The sequence below is a fragment of the Ochotona princeps genome, chromosome 29 (genome assembly GCF_030435755.1).
Source record: "Ochotona princeps isolate mOchPri1 chromosome 29, mOchPri1.hap1, whole genome shotgun sequence".
NCBI lineage: Eukaryota > Metazoa > Chordata > Mammalia > Lagomorpha > Ochotonidae > Ochotona > Ochotona princeps.
The window spans coordinates 13665018-13684475 of NC_080860.1; the positions used below are offsets into that span (position 1 = coordinate 13665018).

Below are 19458 nucleotides of genomic sequence, written 5' to 3' on the forward strand. Positions count from 1 at the left end.
ATTGCTGGAACCATCACCATCGCCTCCTACATTATGCACTAGCACTAAGCTTGGCCCATAATAAGTGCTCAATAAGTAGGAGCCAACTAAACAAAGTCAGATAGTCACAAATTTTCAAAGTCAGAATTTGAATGCAAACTCCATCTGGCCATGATGGAGTGGGGAGCAGGTGGGGAGAGGCCAGAAAAACAGAGAGATCATATGCTCTTAATCCCAAATTTTAAGCCAACCGCAGGACAACAGACAGTCTTAACTGGGGCAGGGTCAGTAAGGAGGACTCTGACCCCCCCTTCAATGGGACAAGCAGTTGGCATCTTCCCTGGGCCTTAGGACTCAAAGTGACATCACACTGGGGCAGAGGTATGTGGTAGAAACTCTCATTTTTGACGCTGAACAAGTTCAATTGCCCTTCTATCCATTGAGCATCACTCGCCAGCAGCAGGAAGATAGAGTTAACTCTGTCCTTGAGGGCCACATCGTAAGCTGACAAGGCACAAACAAGTGACAACCCAGGGACCTGCAAGACGGGAATGGCTAAATAAGCTTTGTCAACCCCAGGGACAACTGCCAAAGTCCGGAGACCTTTCTGGTTGTGACAGTTGGTCAGTGACAGGGCGAGTTGACTCTTGTCATCTGGTGGGGAGTAGCCAGGAAGAATACAAAGCCACCTGCAAGGCTTAGAAGAACGGGACCCCCTGCAAAGAATCACCTATCCAAAATGTCAATAGCAGCAGGGAAACTCTGATCTATGCTGACTCCTGAAGGATTCGGGGGAGGGAGGCACGGGAGAAAGGGAAAAGTGTTCTGGCCGTCAGGAACAGTATGTACCAGGGTCCCTAGCCAGGGTGCTCACACCTGACACGGAAGACATGGCAAGGGCTGAGCACACCCCAACTGTCTTCAAGATATTTGCACTCAGAGGCTGCTGTGGCTGTTTCCATTGTACAAAGGAGAACCCTGAGAGTTGGCTAAGGGAGAAAGGTTCCTGGGGTAGCCTGGCTAGGAACTGTCAGCACTTAGATCTGAGCTCCACTGGATGGCATTCCAGCACTTTGAAAAGGAAGTGCCGTGTGTTTAGAACTCCACAAGGCCTCCATGAAATTAGGACAATCAGGCACTTAGGAGGAAGACCCACCAGCAGGGCCTGAAAGGGCTGCACCAGGGAGCCTGGCTTCCCCAAACGGGGCATCAGGAGACGAGTTGGCAGCACTTACAGGGATTAAAGCCAGGCAGGTGGGAGCTGTGTCCTCCGGTCAGAAGCTCGAAGCTCTCTGCCCTGGACACACTGGCACACAAGCAAGAAAACAGAACAGCAGTTACACTTGGAGCCTCCTCCCTTCCACCCACAGACGGGAGTGAAAATAGCATCTCACCAGCCAGGGTTATGTGAGGCCCAAGAGCTGCTGTGTTTAATTTATCTTGCTTGGTTTCCACTGACAGTTTGAGTAAACCAATTTGGGTTTGATAGTAAAAATAATTCCATCCTTGGAGCTGGGTAAATGCAATTGCTGCTTATCCCATGGACGACAGGAAAGCTTTGGCCCTGCAAACCAAGCTGAGTCGGTGGTCGGTGGTCCAACTGGACAATGTTGGCTGAGTTCTGGGGACACAGGCCTGTGGAGCAAGCAATGGGGCTTTTGGTTTTCCTCTGAGTCCACTGGGCAGGTCTGCACATGTTCTAGGCTTTGGTTCTCCTTCGTTGCCATTTATTAAAGACCTACTGTGTGCTAGACCCTGAGTGCCACATCTTAATCCATGAACAATAATGAATGTGACTCTGTAGAGGCAATAGATACAGACATTAGAGCTAATGTGGGCAGAGATCATGACAGAAGGATAACTACCCAAATCAGCCCACGCCTGGCACTTCATGGGTGCTTCCTAAATGAAGACGAGAGTAATCAAGATCTTCAAATAGGACAAACATTGGCAGTGGTCACCTTGTGCACAGAGAGGTGACTCGGCTCCCTCAGGTCACAGAGCTGGTGCATGCTGAGTGAACAGTGTGGCCTCCACTTTCATTGAAAGGGCTTTGGGGCTGGGGGCCAGGGATGGTGCAGGAAGTCCTCCAGGCTCAAAGTTTAGGAAGGAAAATCCTGCTATAAATAGATGACCCAAAGGGCAATGATGTGGAAACGGGTTGGGAGGGTGGGGTGCCAGGCTTATCTTTGCAAATTGTGAAGCATCAGAGAGAATGACACTTAGGAAAGATTATTTTTAACAATTAAATTATTGTATTTATTTGAAAGTTAGAGTCACAGAGACAGAGAGATCTCCCACCCACTGGTTCACTCCCATAATGGTCACAATGCCCAGGGTTGGGTCAGGTGGAAACCAGAAGCCAGGAACTCCAGCCTGGCTTTTCACATGCATGGCAGGGGCCCATGCACTGGGGCTACTTTCTGTTCCCAAGTAGGAGGCTGGATTGGAACCAGAGCCATCAGGACTTAAATCAACACCCTGATAGAGGCGGTTGGCCATGCAAACAGCAGTTTAGCCCACAGTGCCACAGCGCTGGTCCCAACCACTCTCTTTTTTAAGACAGAAAGAAACAGGCTCAGAAAGGTGAAGCTGGTCTGCCATGGGCACACAGCTGGGAAGTGGGCAGCTAGGAAGTGGCCAAGACTTGAAGCAGATCTCTGGGGCCATAGCCTGCATGCAAGGACTGCCCCACACCAGAGAAATCTCCACGACCACCTGCAAAGACACTGATGTGCCACACCCCTGCTGTGAGCACCTGCTGCAAACAGATTTCTGGGAGATAAAAACTACTCATCCCCCCAAGCCCCAAACAGGGCCCTCCTCTGCTCTGCCCAGCCCCAGCATCTGCCCTGTGCGTGGGCGCCTGCTCTGTAAGCAGGAAATAAAGCGATCGAATAGCAAATTCTGTTACCGTGTGAGTGATGGCTCCAAATATTTCCCTTCAGCGCCTGCCAACCTGTTCCGTGCTAAGTTAATTCCAAGCCCTAAAAGTTAAGTGCCTTGTCCAGAGGCACTTCAGTCTTTCAGGTACAGTTGCTTTAGGCGGCAACAATCTACCCCCCTCCAAGAGCCAGGCATCAGAAGAAGCACTCAAGAGCAGAAAACACCATGGACCCCAGGAGAAGAGGTGTCCAGAGGTCAGTAGAAATCACAGGAGAAACAGCCACTGTACAGAAAAAAACTGGCTTACCCATCTGGGTTCAGGTTCAACTCCCAGATCCTCTGCTTCCGATCCAGCTCCCTGCTAATGTGGATGTGAATGACAGCCCTGCTCCACACAGTAGAAGTGACTTCATGGTGAGGGCAGCCCAGTCCAGCCCAGCTTCCCCGCATGGTTTGCAGCTGGTCACAGCTTAGCAGGCAGCAGAGCGCTTGCCTCTGGTCCTGTGATGGCCATGGCCTCATGGGAAGGCTCCCCCGGGGCTGCCCTGCTGGGGGCCTCCCAGGGGGAATTCAGGGCAAGTCCTCAGGGGTTCCCAGGGCTCCTGTCTGTCTTCCCAGAGAACAGCGCAGGTTACTGACAGGTAGGGGAGGGTGGCGGTGGCAGCTGGGCTGCCCTGAGGGGTGTCTTGGTGCTCCAGGAGCCACACCAAGGTGTTCCCAAGGCAATGCCTTCCTCAGCCTGCATCCTGATGGAGATCTGGAGTGACAGGCAGCCTCGATGGCTGCTGTCGCTAGTTGTGACATCTTCCTCCCATAGTGCACAGCCTGTGTCAAACCTGCACACACACGTGTGTGTGTGTGTGTGTGTGTGTGTGTGTGCGTGTGCTAGGCTCTCTGCCAGGCTCCCAGGCCACAGTCTTCCCTTGCAGCCAGGTAGCTCCTGGCTGCCTCGGGTGCAGCCACCCACCAGTAAATGCTTCACTTCCAACTCTCCTCGGGGTGAGAGACAGCATGTTCCTTCACCGTTCACTGTCTCAGTCTGCTGATCTGTGAAATGGATGGGTGTTGTCCAGGTTAGGCAGCAATGACAAAAATGTTTAGCCTCAGACACACTGGGATTTTTTTTGATAGTTGCATGTACATAATGAGGTGCTCCGGGGGTGAGAAAGAGTTTTCTTTTAAAATATTTATTCTTATTGGAAAGGCAGATTTTACATAGAGAGAAGAATAGAGAGAAATCTTGGGTCTCCCGGTTCACCGTCCAAATGACTGCAATGACCAGAGCTGAGCCAATCCAAAGCCAGGAGCCAGGAGCTTCTTCCTGACTTCCCATGTGGGTGTAGGGTTCCAAGGCTTCGGCTGCTTTCCCAGGCCCCAAGCAAGGAGCTGGATGGAAAGTGGGGCAGCTGAGACATGGACTAGTGCTTGCAGATAGAGGATTATTCTGCAATACACCAGCCCCGTGACAGAAGTGTCCACCGAAAATTCAGCTCTGTCCCACACAGCCCTCAAGCACATGGCCCAAAGGAGATGCTTGCCGTTCAGTACCTCAGTGCACCTGCCTGTGGGCGGCTCCCCAGCCGCTTGAAGCATCCTTACTCAGACAGTCTCCAGTTTGGAGCATTTTCAGATTTGGGTTTTGGGGGTGAAGACTTTAATTCTTGTAGGCTCAGTCTGAGAATGAGGGCAAACATTATGTGTGAAATGCTGAGACCAACTCATGCTACAGGAGAAGCCACCTCGCACCCGTGGGGATTGTGAAGCCACAACGAAAGCAGAGTGCAGTGAGGAACCCAGAAAAATCTCAGGGAATGAGGGAGAGGCTGGCGTGGTGGCACTGCGGGTTAAGCTGCTGACTGCAACACTGAAATGTCATATCAGCGTGCAGGTTCCTATCCCAGCTCCTCTGCTTCAGACCCAGCAGATGCAAGGTCTCACTCTCCTCTCTCTCTCTCTCTCCCCCCTTCCTCTGTTTCTCTCATGAATGTGTGTCACTCGGCCTTTCAAATACATAAATCTGAAAGAAAAAAGAAAGAAGGAAGGAAGGAAAAAAAGGAGGGAAATAATTAGGAAACTGTTCGCAAACAGGGACCAAGGGGATGGATTTCCACAGAAGGGGCAGCACAGACCAAGACAGGGAGAAGGTCCAGGGTGCACCCACGGTTTGGTATGCCAGATGTTTGAGAAAGGGCTGGAATCCTGTAGGAAGGACTGTCTGGGCACCTGGGCTTGACTGTGGGCTGGTTCCTACTGCTTCCACAGTTCAGGTCTTAGCAGCTACTTCTCCTCCGTTCCCCACCCTGCGCCCACACCACACAAACCCCAGAACAACATATAAATTGGCTCTCATGCAAGACCTGCAATTTTGAAGTGCACGTTGATATAAATGCATAACCATCAGACAGTTGCGTCTCCCCTAAAAGTCCTGGGAATGCCAGTTGGGGGAATACCTCGTAAAGATTTCCCGGCCAGGGTCCGAAGCTTGATTAGCAAGGAATAAGAGAAAACCAGATGGCTTGCTCATCTCATCCACACCCTCCAGTTGCCAACCTTCTCTGCCATTTTCTCCGCCTGTCCAGGGTCTCCTGCGAGGGGACAGGTGCAGGGAGAGGAAGCGGGAAGGTCAAGAGGAGAAAGCGTGAGTCTGCACGGTGACTAGGCATACTCTGCCCTCTGCTGGCCAGGATGAGAATTGAGGCGTGTCGGGTTTTCCATCCCTAAACAAACTCCATTAATTCAAGCTCCCTTGGGCTGCTTCTGGACCTTTTGAAGACCTTAACACATCCACGGAAACTCCAGACTCAAAGGAACGAAAGAATAGACCTTAAAAATTTAGTCTTCCTCCCAGCACACAGCTCCCCCTCATAGCTTGCTGCGGAACATTCCCTTGACTTGTTAAATACCTTCAGATCTGGAACACAAATCTTTCAGCTATCAAGATAAAGTCACCCACACTAAATAACAAATTTAACACCGGTTTTATGGCGTGCTCAGTTATATTTCATCAGTAACGATAAACAGAACAAAATAAATGGTTACTAAGCAATGGAAACCGTTTCGGAGATTCAAAAATCTTTTTTAACAACAAAAAAATCAGTCCATAAAAAGAAAAAATATTACCGCGAGGGGAAAAAGCCAGGATATGTCTAATAAAATGCAAATTTAGAGATGATTCTGTAAGAATACAGAGTGAACCAGGATTAGCATGGCAAGAAGAAGAGGTGACTTCTTCCCACGTTTAATTTGCATTTTTTTAAAGTTTTATTTTTATTTTTATGTGAAAGAATTACAAAGAGAAGGAGAAATAGCGAGACCTTGCATCCTCTGGTTCACTCCCCAAATGGCCTTAATGGCCAAAGTTGGGCTAGCCCAAAGCCAGGAACCTGGAGTTTCTTCTGAGTCTTCTTCATTGGTACCGGGGCCCAAGGACTTGGGCCATCCTCCTCTGCTTTCCCAAGTTATTAATAGGGAGGTTTTAGGAAGTGGAGCAACCAGGTCTTGAACTGGCACACACAGGATACTAGTACAAGGGGATCCTACTGCTCCCAACTCCAATCCCATCAAGCCTGCCAGCTGGTCCTCCATTGCTCCTTCTGTCCTGGAGACAAAGAGCCACCTGCTTTCTCAGCACCTCCTTAGTGGGTGTCTGGCTAACTTCTCAACTCAGACACCAGCTGAAAACCTCGCTCAGCCCTGTGGCCAACACCCTTGCAGGTCAGTTCTCTCCCAGTTTCATCCCATGGCTTAGAAATGATTCCTAAGTGTGAGGGACCCTGGATGCACTCAGTGCATTAGACACCTAGGCTGAGCAAGCAAGATGCAGGCTCATTGCTACATCGTGGTGGACAGCAGGTGCCCCAGGCGGCCAGCAGCTGCACCTGCAATTAGAACTAGCCTATCAGCAAAGCAAATTCAGATGCAACAGCAATTAGCTTCATTCTTGCTCCGACTGCCCTTTCATGTCTGATTGCCTGGATTCTGCATCTCAGGATGGCAGGTGCATGTTTATGGGATTTCTGATCCGATCTAATCATTGTGTAACTCAGCATTATTCCCATTGAACTTTACCCCTTCTCCAGCACAGCTCCTTGGAGCAGACATTCTGCAGCCAGGAAAGACCCGGGGTTGCTTTACTCTCTCTCAAGAGAGGCTCAGGAAAGTTCAGCTTGCTACTGTGTTACTTTCTGAAACATCCAGGATGTTGGGTGGTTTCTCTTAGATGGTGCTTAGTGAGGGCCTGGGCTCCTGGGCCTGGCTGCCCTTGAATTTCTGCTTTGCTGAGGTCCTGTCCTGCTTGGGCCATTTGCAACAAGATCTGCAGTTGGCTGCCCCCCCCCCCCCGCCCCTGCAAAGTGCACAGTCAGATGCAAGAAGGAGACTCTTACCCTGCTCCCATCAATGACTGGCAGCTCTCTCCCAATATCCCTTTTTCTCTCTTCGCTCTGCCCCTAGGCAAGCAGACAGCTCCAGTCTGATTTCCTCACTGCTCTTGTCTCAGTGAACATGAAATTCAGTCACTTTTAGCACATGCCAAAAGAAAGACACCTGCCAAGTCCCCGAGAGTTCTTCTGAAGTCCCCACCATCAACATGAAAGTAAAGTGATGCAGCCTTACCCCTCCCCGTGGTACCCCTCTCACAGCAACAATCACCCTTCCCCTAAGACATTCCTTCCTATCTGCCTCTTTTGTTAACCAGTGAATTTTTTTTTTTTTGCTTCTCTTATATAAGCTAGAGGTGGAGTGGGGGGTGGGGACAGAGGCAGAATAAAGCTGGAGGTGCTGTATTAGAAGGTGCTGTATGTGGCTTCTGCTCTGTGGTATACATACGTCACCATTGCTCAGAGTGACTGGCTGCTGCAAGTCCAGGTCCATCTGTCCGCCGGAAACAGCAAGGGCAGGCCAGAGGGGCTAGGGAATCCTGCCTCACTGGAAGCAGCCCTCACCGAGGAGAGGTGGGACTGGGAGGACACAGATCTCTGTCGAGCCATGTTCTGCAACACCTCCCGAAGTTCCTGCAAGATGGAGCTCAATGCAAAAAGTGTCACCTGCCTACTGTCTGTCCACCATGCAATGGCTACTTCCCTTATTACTGTCTCCTTTCCCACACCAACCCCCCAGTGCTCCCCCTGAGGAAGCCTCTCAGGTAAGCCAACATTTCACAGATACCTGCGTAATTGCTGGGGCTTCTGGAAAACCCAATGTGAGCAGCCACATTTCTCCCTTTAGAAAGTGTCAGTGCTCAGCCTCTGTTATCACATTTGCGGTGTAGAGGGCCTTTGCTGAAATTCCAGAACCACAGACGTCACTCTAGTGCATTTCAGCTTTGTTTTTGTTCCTGGCACACCGTCTACAGAGTGGATTTTCAGAAGCATGTTTGGATTTGGGGGCGGGAGGGGTGGTGTTCTCTGTGCACCGTAGGATGTTTGGCAGCATCCCTTGCGACTATTAACCTGTGCCATCCATTTTGGGGACAAACATTGAGTGGCAAAACTGTCTGACTGAGAGCCACTGGCATCAGTCACTTGACGTCATTGGACATTGTCTGCAATCCAAAGAGGAAAAAGAATGATGAGGATGGTGATTGTGGTCAAGGTACTGATGATGATGATGATGGTGGTGGTGGTGGTGGCGAGTGTGGCCAAGGTCTCTCTCTCTCTCTCTCCTTCTCTCTCTCCCCTCAACCCTGTGTAACTCTGTCTTTCAAACAAATCAATCTTAAAAATGTAAAACCTCCAGTGTCTCCCAACCTCCAACAAAATAATGGTGCAGGCACGTAAGCCTGCTAAGTCCTTCACAATCTGCTACCCGCACAACTTCGCCAAGATCTTGTACCTGTTTCCGCTACCTCAGTCAGCCACGGCGACCACTTCAGACACCATGACCTTGCCCCTTCTTCCCTCTGCTGCATGCCTCGGCTTCTTCTTAACGCTGTTTACCTCCTTGAAGTCCTCTGTGCTTTCTTGAGACTTCAGAGCAGCCATCACCTCCTCCAGGAAGTCTTCCGTGATACCCTCACCTTACAGCATCACTCCCACCTCCATCCCTGACACAGGGACTTAAATGTATCACTCCCCGGTGACGACTCTGATCACAGCACAATACCTGGCCCATAGCCAGATGCTCATCCTGCATTAGAACCAAGAGAAAGAATATTTAACAAAGACGGGGAAAAGGCACAAGGGAAGAAGATGAAACGAAAAAATAGAGTGTATGTTAATAGCTCTACATGGTTCATGCAGCCAGGATTGAATTGCCTGGCAACCTTTGAATTGGAGATTAAGTTTATCCACCATGTCTAAGATAACACAAGCTTCAGGAGCCTGTTCAAGTGCTTTGGGGTTGGGGCAGGGGAGAGGAATTACCCGCCCATTGTGGTCCCAAGATCCGATGTCAAGGTACTTGCATGTTGAGCCTTTTGGAACATGTCATCCTTTCCTGATATGAGTCGTGACAGCAGATTTGAGCATAGTTCAAGAGCCAGGCACTCCCATCCCGCCCTCTACCTCAGCCCTTGACCATGATAGACAGCCCAAGTCATGATGAAGGATTTGCCACCTGTTGGGTGGGAAGACCATTTCCCCCACAGAGAAAAGCAAGTTGCAATTAGCAACGTGTCAGTAAGTTTTGCATCGGGGAATGAAGAAATCTGGTCACAAGCGACAAGGTGTCCTGATGCCACCTTTGACCGTCACCCAAGAAATGGTTGTTAACAACAGGCATGTTGGGTGGTTCTTTTTACAATGCAAGCGTTGATGACTACCACACAGACAAGACCATTCAAGAACTAGTCTTCAAAACCCAGGCATTTACAGACCTGTGTGCTGTGTTTGTAGGGAAGAGCAGCATGACCCACTCGTGCTTTTTAAATAACAATAATCTTTTATTTTTATTATTTTAGATGATGTTTACATAATCAATCAGGGTGGGAAGGATTTAGGGTTAGGGAGCAGTGGGTGCGATCATTGTTTCCAAGCTTGCTATTTCTTCTTCCCATTTCTGGAGGGAGGGAGGAGATAGGGGGATAGGCCATACTTAGCCTCCCAACCATCCCAGTACCCGAGGATGGAGAAGGGCCACCTGATACCAACCCAGCCTCACAATGTGACCCATGCTCTAAGAGTTCTGCCAGGTGGATACAATAGTTTCAAAACACTGTTGATCTCACCAATCTATGGATGAGGAATCCTTTCCAATGTCCATTGGCTGACATCATCGAGCTTATAGTCTCCAATTGCCTAGATATTTGCTGTCATCGTTTGGCTGTAGCAGTTGTCCATATGTTCTGTTCTCCATTCTCTGCTGTGGTACTGGATGTCCTCTGCAGGCCCCAAGAGGCTACCGTGTCTTCTATGTGCACCATGGTATGCCATCCAGCACTCCATCTTTTACACTGAGGAGGACCAGTTCTCCTAGGTGGGCTCATGGACCTGAGCCAGATGACCTAGGCCAAGCCAGACCCTCTACCATGGGGGCTTACAGATCCAGCACCCATCACACAGGCAGGCCCAAAGCCCCAGGCCATGCGACCCGGGACCCACTGGACCCCCCCCCCACCCCTGGGGCTCATAGATGACCCACTCAGGTTGGCAACCAACACCTACATCACCCTCACTTCCTTGGCTGGGTGGCCTGACACACAGCAAATCTTAAGGAAGTGTGTATCACCTGAAAGAGTCTATCAAAAGCTAATGGACAATTCCACATAACATGTTCCTCTTTTCTCTGCTTCCCTCCCCCCGCCCCCATCAAGCTTGAACTTGAGTAACAGCGACATCTTGACCATCTATGACGGCGACGAGGTCATGCCCCACATCCTGGGGCAGTACCTTGGGAACAGTGGCCCCCAGAAACTGTATTCATCCACGCCAGACCTCACCATCCAGTTCCACTCGGACCCTGCTGGCCTCATCTTTGGAAAAGGTCAAGGATTTATCATGAACTACATAGGTAAGTGTCTCGTCCAGTCCATTTGGAGGGAGGGTGAATAGGGAGTGTTTAGATGAAACTTAGGGTGATGTTTTAGTTCCATTTTGTGTTGCAAGAGCAAACCACTCGTGGCTGGGTGATGTGTGAAGAGATTCATTTAGCTCCTGGCTCTGGACATGTAAAATCATGCTTGTGTCACCTGCTGGCAGCTCTGGCGAGGGCGTTGTAACCACAGCCCAGCAATGACAGATGGCCTCCTGCAGGGAGCAAGTGCAAGAGAGAGGGAGACCACACAAAGAGGCAAGATTCAGGGCCAGTCTCCTTCAAGAACTAACCAGAATCCCAGAACAACTCATTACTAACCCCTCCCAAGGAAGATGCCCCTCTATCTGAATAACCACAAGACTCCACTTCTTAAAGGCATCACCACCTCCCGACATGACCATACCGAGGACTTTGCTTTCAGCCTGTCAAGCTCTGGGGAACACTCCAACCCTATCCAAGCCATCGTAGATTGTTTCCTCACCTATATCTGCATGGAAGATTTGAGCTGCATGGATCTTTTCATTGTGTAGAGTGTAAGGGTCTGGCCCTGCTGTTTACCAAGAGTGTGAGTTGTGTCTTAGTACTGTCATTAGGGGCTATCAGTAACCTCTCTGAGTCCCTTTTTGTCATCTGTTGGGTGAGAATAGGGTTTAAGATGCCTGCGTTTCCCTACCAGAGTCCCTGAGTTCAAGTCCTGCCTGCTTCTGAACCAGCAACCCACTAATAGCTCAAGACCTTGGGTGCCTGCCATCCACGTGGAGAGTTAGATGGAATTCTTGGTTCCCGACTTTGACCTGGCCGAACTATGGCTGCGGTAGACATTTAGGAGTAAATCAGGAAATGGAAGATACTTCTCTGTGTGTGTTATTGCCATCACCCTCCCAACCTTTGCTCTGTTTTTCAAGTAGACAGAAATAATCAGTGAATAACCATTTTTCAACTGAAATAACAAATCCTGTTCCACAAGATTGACATTGGGATTATTAAGATAATGCGTCATAACTCTAAGATTTGTCAGTTTTCCTTTGGAGTCATCTAGGATTTTCTGTTGTTAGCACACTCTCTTATATTTGCAGCTTCCCAAAGCATTCCTATCACCCTCTTGCCTGCACGAAAGCTTGGCCCCTTCTCCCTAGCAGGTCCCATCAAATGGAAGCAGGTCTTTCTCCCACCTCACGTATTTTCAGATTCAAGACATGTGATACTTGTCATGCTTGGTCCTCAAAATGGCTAAGTGAATGAAAGGAATGAAGGAGGAAGAGAGAGAGACACACACAAAGACAATTAAGAGTATCAGATGATCAAAGGTGCAATTGGCTTGAGCTCCATAGTGGATACTCTTCCTTTTGGCTTGTTTTTGCTTTGTTTTAAAACGAGCAGAAGGCCCAGTGCAGTTGTCCTCACCTTGCACACACCAGGATCCCAGGCCGTATGAAGAGAGCTGGACTGAAGGCAGAGCAGCCAGAAATTGAGCCGGCACCCATACTGTGGATGTCAGCAATAGCAGGCAGGGGATTGGCGTGCTACGCGACTGTGCCAGTTCCTACATTTTGAGTTATTTACTCCCAACTCTAAGGTCACTTCACCCCCAATGTTCTTGGCAGCAACAGAGAACCTAGGAAACTCAGGGAGACAGTCAAGACCTAATTTCTTATGATGTTCAATGGATGCGGTGCAGGTTGCACTTTGAGGATTCTAGTGGGCAGGATTCAGCCAGCAATGAGGGGAGATGCTTGCACTTCCTGGGAACCAGGTTGGCTTCTAAGATGGTCAGCGTGGAGCGGATGGATTCACCCAACACGCTCCACCCACACCTCACTGCCACCATCACCATCACCCTCAAACTGTAGCAACAGCCCATGCGTTTGGTTTGCCCACTGCTGTCCGATAGAACCTGTCCTCCCAGTACCACTCCTTGTGTCTAACACCAAGCTGCTGCCCTGACCCTGAGCTGTCCCGGGAAGCCTTGGGCCTGTATGACTGAGGGCACAGCACTGTCCTTTCTGGATGGTGAGCATTACTCATAGTTGCCTGCTATATATCCACCTCACGAGGATACTAGCACAAGTATTGATCTTCCTTTTTTTATGTTTCTCAGGGGCCTCCTTCTCCTTGATTGGGCTGCTAAATATCTCCATAGCGGTATTGCTGCTGCTTTCCTGCAGGTCTCTGCTCTTTGCCCAGCAGATCCCTTGGTCTTGGCGGATAGCCTCCTACGTTGTCTGGCTTAGAGCCAGCTGTCTGCCTGCTTCGCAGTTTCCAATGATTGCACTTGTTCGTCTTGTGAGAGTTCCTTCTGCCCCATTCAAAGATGGAGTCATGGTTTTGCTCATTTGTCTCCTCTGGGGTCCATGTCAGTCTCCCAAAAACACACTAAGTATCAAAGCAAAAATCCAACTCTTGAAGGTCAGTCAAAATTAGCCAGATAGTCTGGCCAATGTTCTGTGTGGTAGTTCTGGCTCATTGAAATTGAAGTTTCGGTTGCCATGACCATCGAATGTTAACAGGTTCTTGGCGATTATTATTATATTTTGTCTTCTGAAACCACTATCTCCACTTTGCAGATAGTCTCATTCACAAAAGTCTCCTGATGCCTTCTAGATGCTAGGCTCTGCTCTGATCACCAGGACATAGGAAAGAGAAAACTCTCTCTCTCTGTGGACTACATGGGAAAGAGGGACAATCCCAGCTCAAAGTCATGTGCTGAGCTGTGTGGGCAAAGCACGCAAAAGACATCGGAGAATGCTTCCAAGAACTGCACAGTCTTGCTATGCTGTGTGTGGAGAAAGAGACAGAGAGAAGCTCCCTTCATTGCTTCTTATTTTGTATTCAAGAAACACACAGTTGCTTTTCTAAGGAGGCCAAACGGAATGCTGTATTCCATTCTGATACCAGTCACCTGCTCAAGCGACTGAAGTGGAAGGTCAGAACCAGGATCTCTCTACTGGATCTAGATTTCACCATAGGTAGAGGCAACTCACACATTGTGGCACGATCAGATGGCAGGTCAGTGGACTCTGGGGTTGTCTAGAGAAGCCCAGAGCTCTAGGGTGACCCAAAGATGCAAAACCAGCTCCCAAAGGCAGCCAAGGCTTCTCTGTCATGGACCAGCCTGGTTCTGACCTTCTTGAATACAGCGATATAGAGATCTATTCTCCTTGCTGCTTCCTCTTCTTGGTTCAGGGTCTGTGGCCAAATAGATGGGAGAGAAGATAATTTAAAAAAATCAGAGATAAGAACTAGCACAACGGTATAGTAGGTTAATGTCCACCTGTAGCACCAGCATCCCATATCAGTGTAAGTTCAAATCCCTGCTGTTCCACTACCAATCTAGCTCCCTGTTTATGGCCTGGGAAAGCAGCAGAAGTCCCTGCTTCCATGTGAGAGATCAGGAAGTAGTTCCTGTTTTCTGCCTTCAGATCGGCTCAGCAACAACCATTGTAGCCATTTGGAGAAGAAATCAGCAAATGGGAGATTCTCTCTCTCTCTCTCTCTCTCTCTCTCTCTCTTTTTCTCTCTCCCGCCTCTCTTTCTCCCTCTTTCCCTCTCATCTTCTCTCTGCAAATCTGCTTTCCAATAAAAAAAAAAAAACACAGCTAAATCTTGTTAAAAGTAGAGCTAAGTAAGCAGCATTTTTCAAGGAGATATAGGTCAGGGATCACTATGGTGTGTATGAGCATACTAAGCCCTCTGATGTGGGATGTGAGCTTCTGAGACAGTTTCCTAACTGCTAGGTGGGATCCCTCTCAGGAGATGCCAAGACCCCCCTCTTCAGACAAGGAACATGAGGCTCAGAGCAGTTCATTGACACACCCGGGGTCACACGACTTCTTAAAAAAGAAGCATGACTGGGAGCAGCACAGTAGCGCAACTGGCTAATCCTCCACCTTTAAGCGTCAGCATCCCATATGGGTATCGGTTCATGTCCCGGCTGCTCCACTTCCCTTCCAGCTCCCTGCTTGTGACCTGGGGAAGCAGTAGACGATGACCCAAAACCTTGGAACCCTGCACCCGCACAGGAGACCCAGAGAAAGCTTCTGGAGCCTGGCTTCAGATCAGCTCAGCTCCAGCCATTGTGACCATCTAGGGAGCAAATCAGCAGATGGAAGATTTTTCTGTCTCTCCCTCCCTGTGTGCATCTGCCTTCCCAATAAAAATAAATACATCTTTGGAAAAAATATTTTAAAAAGAAAGAAGACTATAGAGGAGCCTTCTGTCTCCCAGCTCAGTTTTTTCTCAGCAAAACCTAAAGACATCCCCGAGGGAGAGACAGTTCCAGAACTTCCACCTAGGGTGCCTGGCAATATGCCGACTTCCAAATCAGGGCCTCCGCCACAGTCTGGGAATTGACAAAACAGGAAACGAAGGGACTCAGCCAAGGCCACCCAGTCAGTAAGCGGCGGGGCCAAGATGTAGCACAGGGCTGTGCTGTGCCGTGGCCACAGCGGAGTAAATCTCAAAGGCCGAGAAGGCCGCGACAGACACAGGAAGTCCCAGCGGGCCGCGAGGCCGTGAGATCTCGCCCTGTAGAGCCCGACCAGCACCACCTTTGTCTCGCCTCGTCCCCATTTCCTCTCCTTCATCCTCAGCGCGTGTGTTGGCAGCTGTGTCCCACATCCAGGACTTGGCTGATTTATTTTTTCCCCCGAAGGTCTAAAAATAGAGGCTTTCATTTCCCCCACCAAGCAAGTCGAGAAGCCATTTGCCCGGCCCTTTCTTCCTGCAGACACCCAGGAGGTCTCCTTTCCCCAAATAAAATTTCGATGAGCTCCCAGAAAAACCATCGTTGGCTTCTCAGAAGGACTCCCCTGCAGACGGCGGAGGGGCCGTGCTGTCCCCAGAAGCACGTCGCCACAGCAAATTAATTACTCAACATAATTAGCTCTCTTCCCCAAGTCTGCGCAGCGAGCACTCCGAGGCAGGGATTGTGAGCGTGTGCTCTGAATGATTCCCTTAGCAACAAGGGGCTTGGTCGGAGGCTGTCAGAGCTGTTTCAGAGCAAGTCTCTGCCATGATCAGTGGTGGGTTAGTACTTTCTGGACAGGGTATATTAGTCACTAAGGATATGCAGTTTGATTGAAAGAATATGCCAGCAATTCATCCAAAAAAATATGTCTGGTGTAGCTATTGTGGCACAGAAAGCTAATTCGCCACTTAAAATGCTTACCTCCTGCGTCTGAACACCAATTCAAGTCTTGGCTAGCCTGCTTCTAATATTGGCAGCCAGCAGATGATGCCTCAAAAACTCAAGTCTCTGCTACCCACGTGGGGGACACAGGTGGAGTTCTGGAGTACTGGTTATTTATTGCTTCCCAAATGGCTGAAATGGCCAGAGCTGAGCTAATCCAAAGCCAGGAGCCAGGAGTTTCTTCTGGGTCTCCCACAAGATTACAGAGTCCCAAGGCTTTGGGCCATCTTCCACTGCTTTCCCAGGCCACAAGCAAGGAGCTGGAAGGGAAGTGGGGCAGCCGGGACATGAACCGATGCCCGTATGGGATGCCAACATGCAGCTCTAGACTTTGCCTAAGAAGCCAGCTTGTGTGCCAGCTGCTACACTCCCTCTTAATGGCCTTGGGCAAGCAGCAGAAGGTGGCCCAGGTGTTTTTGTTTGTTTGTTTGTTTGTTCATTTGGTGTTTTGTTTTGGCCCCTGGCACCCACATGGGAGACCTGGAGGAAGCTCCTGTCTCCTGGTTTCTTCGCAGTCCAGCCCAGCACGGCACTGGCCTTTGGGGGACAGCGAACCAATAAACAGAAGATCTCTCTGTCTCTACCTTGCTCTCTGTAACTCCGATTTGCAAAATAATTTAGTAATTCTTAAAAAAAAAAAAAAAAAAAAGAATGAGCCAGTGAGGGAGCTGTTTTTCAAGAAAGAAGAAAGACACAGCAGTCTCCCGGTTCGTGTAGCAGCTGAACTTAGGTTCCATCTGACTCCGTGGCATATGCTGGCTTTACTGAAACCAGGGAGGGTTTGGTAAGCACCATGAGAACAGGTGATTGGAAAATCACGCCGCAAGAGAGACTCCGCCATTGAAGTGGAGTGTGTGTGTGTGTTGTGTGTTGTGTGTTGTGTGTTGTGTGTGTGTTGGTGGGGGAAAGGGGGGTCCTTTGCCCCTCGCAGCTTTTTTCTTCTCCCCTTCCTAAGAGCTCCAAAGTCAAAGGCCACCCCCCACCTAAGGGTGATGCTCTTGTCTTAAAGAGGTGTCAAGAAACGACTCGTGCTCGGATCTGCCCGAGATCCAGAACGGGTGGAAGACCACGTCCCACACGGAGCTGGTGAGGGGCGCCAGGATCACCTACCAGTGTGACCCGGGCTACGACATCGTGGGGAGTGACACGCTCACCTGCCAGTGGGACCTCAGCTGGAGCAGCGACCCCCCGTTTTGCGAGAAAAGTAAGAACGCTCTCTTCTTCTACCACCCCTTGGAACTGATGGGTAAAGTCCTGGCCCTCTTCCCCCACCCCGACGGAGGGGGGTGTTTTTGCATAGAGGTGGGGAAACTGTGTGATGTAGAATCTGGCCTCCCTCCTTACCCACTCACCCCCTTGCATCAGGGAGTGCTCCCTAATGCCACGTTGCAGTCCCTGGTGCAGCCCACTAAGAGAAAGTAAATGAATGGACTGAGCCATCAGGGAATGATGTGTCCCGTACTGCTTGGGTATACCAGAAGGCTCTACCAGAAGGTATACCAAAGACGCATGAAAAATAAACTGTGAGAGTACAGGCAGGAAGCTGGCTTAACAGTTAAAATTCCACATGGGACACCCTCATCACCTATCGGAAGGCCAGCGTCTCGGCCCAGGCTCTGCTCCCAGGCCCAGCTTCCTGTTAAGGCACACCTTGGATGACGGCAGTGATGTCTGAGGTGCTGGGTTCCTTGTCACCCATGGGAGGGGTGTGGGGGGACTTGGAATGAGCTCCCGACTCTTGGTTTCAGGCCTGACCTCACACCCACCCCAGCTGCTGCAAGTCTTTGGGGGTGAAAACTGCCAAAGAGATCTCTGTCCACCTTTTCAATAACTTTTTAAAATGCATAAAATAATGACGTGCATGAGCCCTGAACTTTTCGAAGCTCCCTTGTAGGGAGTCTGTGTGAAAACAACATTCCAATTCAGGTCTTGGACATCCTGTAGCAATCGAGCAAAACAAATCTAAGCCAGTTCTTGCAGCCGAAGTTAATACGCCCCTATTCTTATGTCAGCTGACCTTATCGGCCATCACCATCCCGGACTCCTGCTTCCTCCTGCTCGCTGTGCAGATCCGACGCAGGGCAACGGCCAAGTGTGGTGTCCTTAAAAGCAGTAGATTACAAGGGGCTTCTGGTTTTCAGGCTGAGACCGCAACAGCTGGGCTGGGAGCTATATTTGGAAGTGGCCTCGTCAGCCTCTCCCATCCCACCTCCTCAATCAAGTGGTTGGTTCTTGTGCTGCAGCTGGGGCTCCAGGGGAAAGGTTGAGCAAACACCTGTGCATGATGACACGCCTCATCAATTGCACACTAAGAACTAGGTAGCGTGGGCCAAGAAAGAGGCTGTTGGGGAAAGGCCGTGAAGGTCACCTGCTGTCCCTACCACCAAGCTTGCCACGTCCAAGATCACCAGTTCTAAACGGAGGAGGCTCAAAAGAACCTGCTATAGAACCATCACACTGGCTACCCAGCTGTCCACGGGGGTGTCAGAAGGGTTGTTGGAAGATGAGTCCTGCTTTGGGGTGCGGTAGGTGAAGCGGTTACTTATGACACCCACACCCCATATGCTAGTGCTGGTTTAAGTCCTGGCTGCTCCACTTCCCATCCAGCTTCCTTCTAATGCTCCTGGGAAGGAGGTGGAAGATTACCCAAGTCACTGGTCCTCTGCCACCAATAAGGGAGACTTGGAAGGAGCTCCAGGCTCTGGGCTGAGGCCTGGCCTACACCTGGCCACTTGGGGAGTAAATCTTCAAATGGAAACTCTTCTCTCTCTCTCTCTTTCTGTATTTCAAATAAATCAATGCTTTTTTAAAAAGGTAACTGTATGTTGGTGCCATATATATGAATATATATATGAATATGCATATTAATATTTATATTCATAGAGTGGGCTCCCAAACGTTTGTGAAGAATGTGAATTGTGAAAAAATTGTGCATACATTTCAAGATTTCTGGCATCAACATAAACACATCTGCTGATTCCATTTCCCAAGATTTTTTTTTCAGAATATGCAGCTTCCATATTTGCTGACGACCCAGGAGGTGCAGAGATGTACACTCTTTTATACACTGATATGAACTCACCTTTTCATCCCACTTTCGCACAAACTTGATGAAGCTCCCTCGTGTGTGAGCGTGTGTGTGAAGCATGATGGGACACAGGACCAGGGAGACATACGTCTCAGCTGCGGCTCTCCCAAGGGGCCTGCATCATAGTCATCCTCAGAGCATCTTAAGGGCCTGGCAGAAGCATTAGCTAGTTCTGCTAGGAAATTTCCTCACCTGTCTTAATTTTTGCACCCGGGGAAGGCCCAGATTAGACCAAACAAAACTTGCGACGCGTCCATTAGGTCTCTGCTGCATAGGGGTGCTTAACATTCTCTCACTGGATCCTTTCCCCAGTCTACGTCCAAGTGAGGCCAGCAGAAACCCCAGC

At 49.7% G+C, this 19458-nt stretch overlaps 1 protein-coding gene across 1 annotated transcript in view; it reads left to right on the plus strand.

The window, feature by feature from the left end:
- The window catches only part of SEZ6L (seizure related 6 homolog like), a 188815-nt gene that overhangs the window by 153829 nt on the left and 15528 nt on the right, over nt 1-19458 (plus strand). Inside the window, exons 10-11 of the mRNA XM_058657007.1 lie at nt 10616-10812; nt 17034-17228. Coding sequence (XP_058512990.1) covers nt 10616-10812; nt 17034-17228 — 392 coding nt within the window. The remainder of the gene's footprint in view (nt 1-10615; nt 10813-17033; nt 17229-19458) is intronic.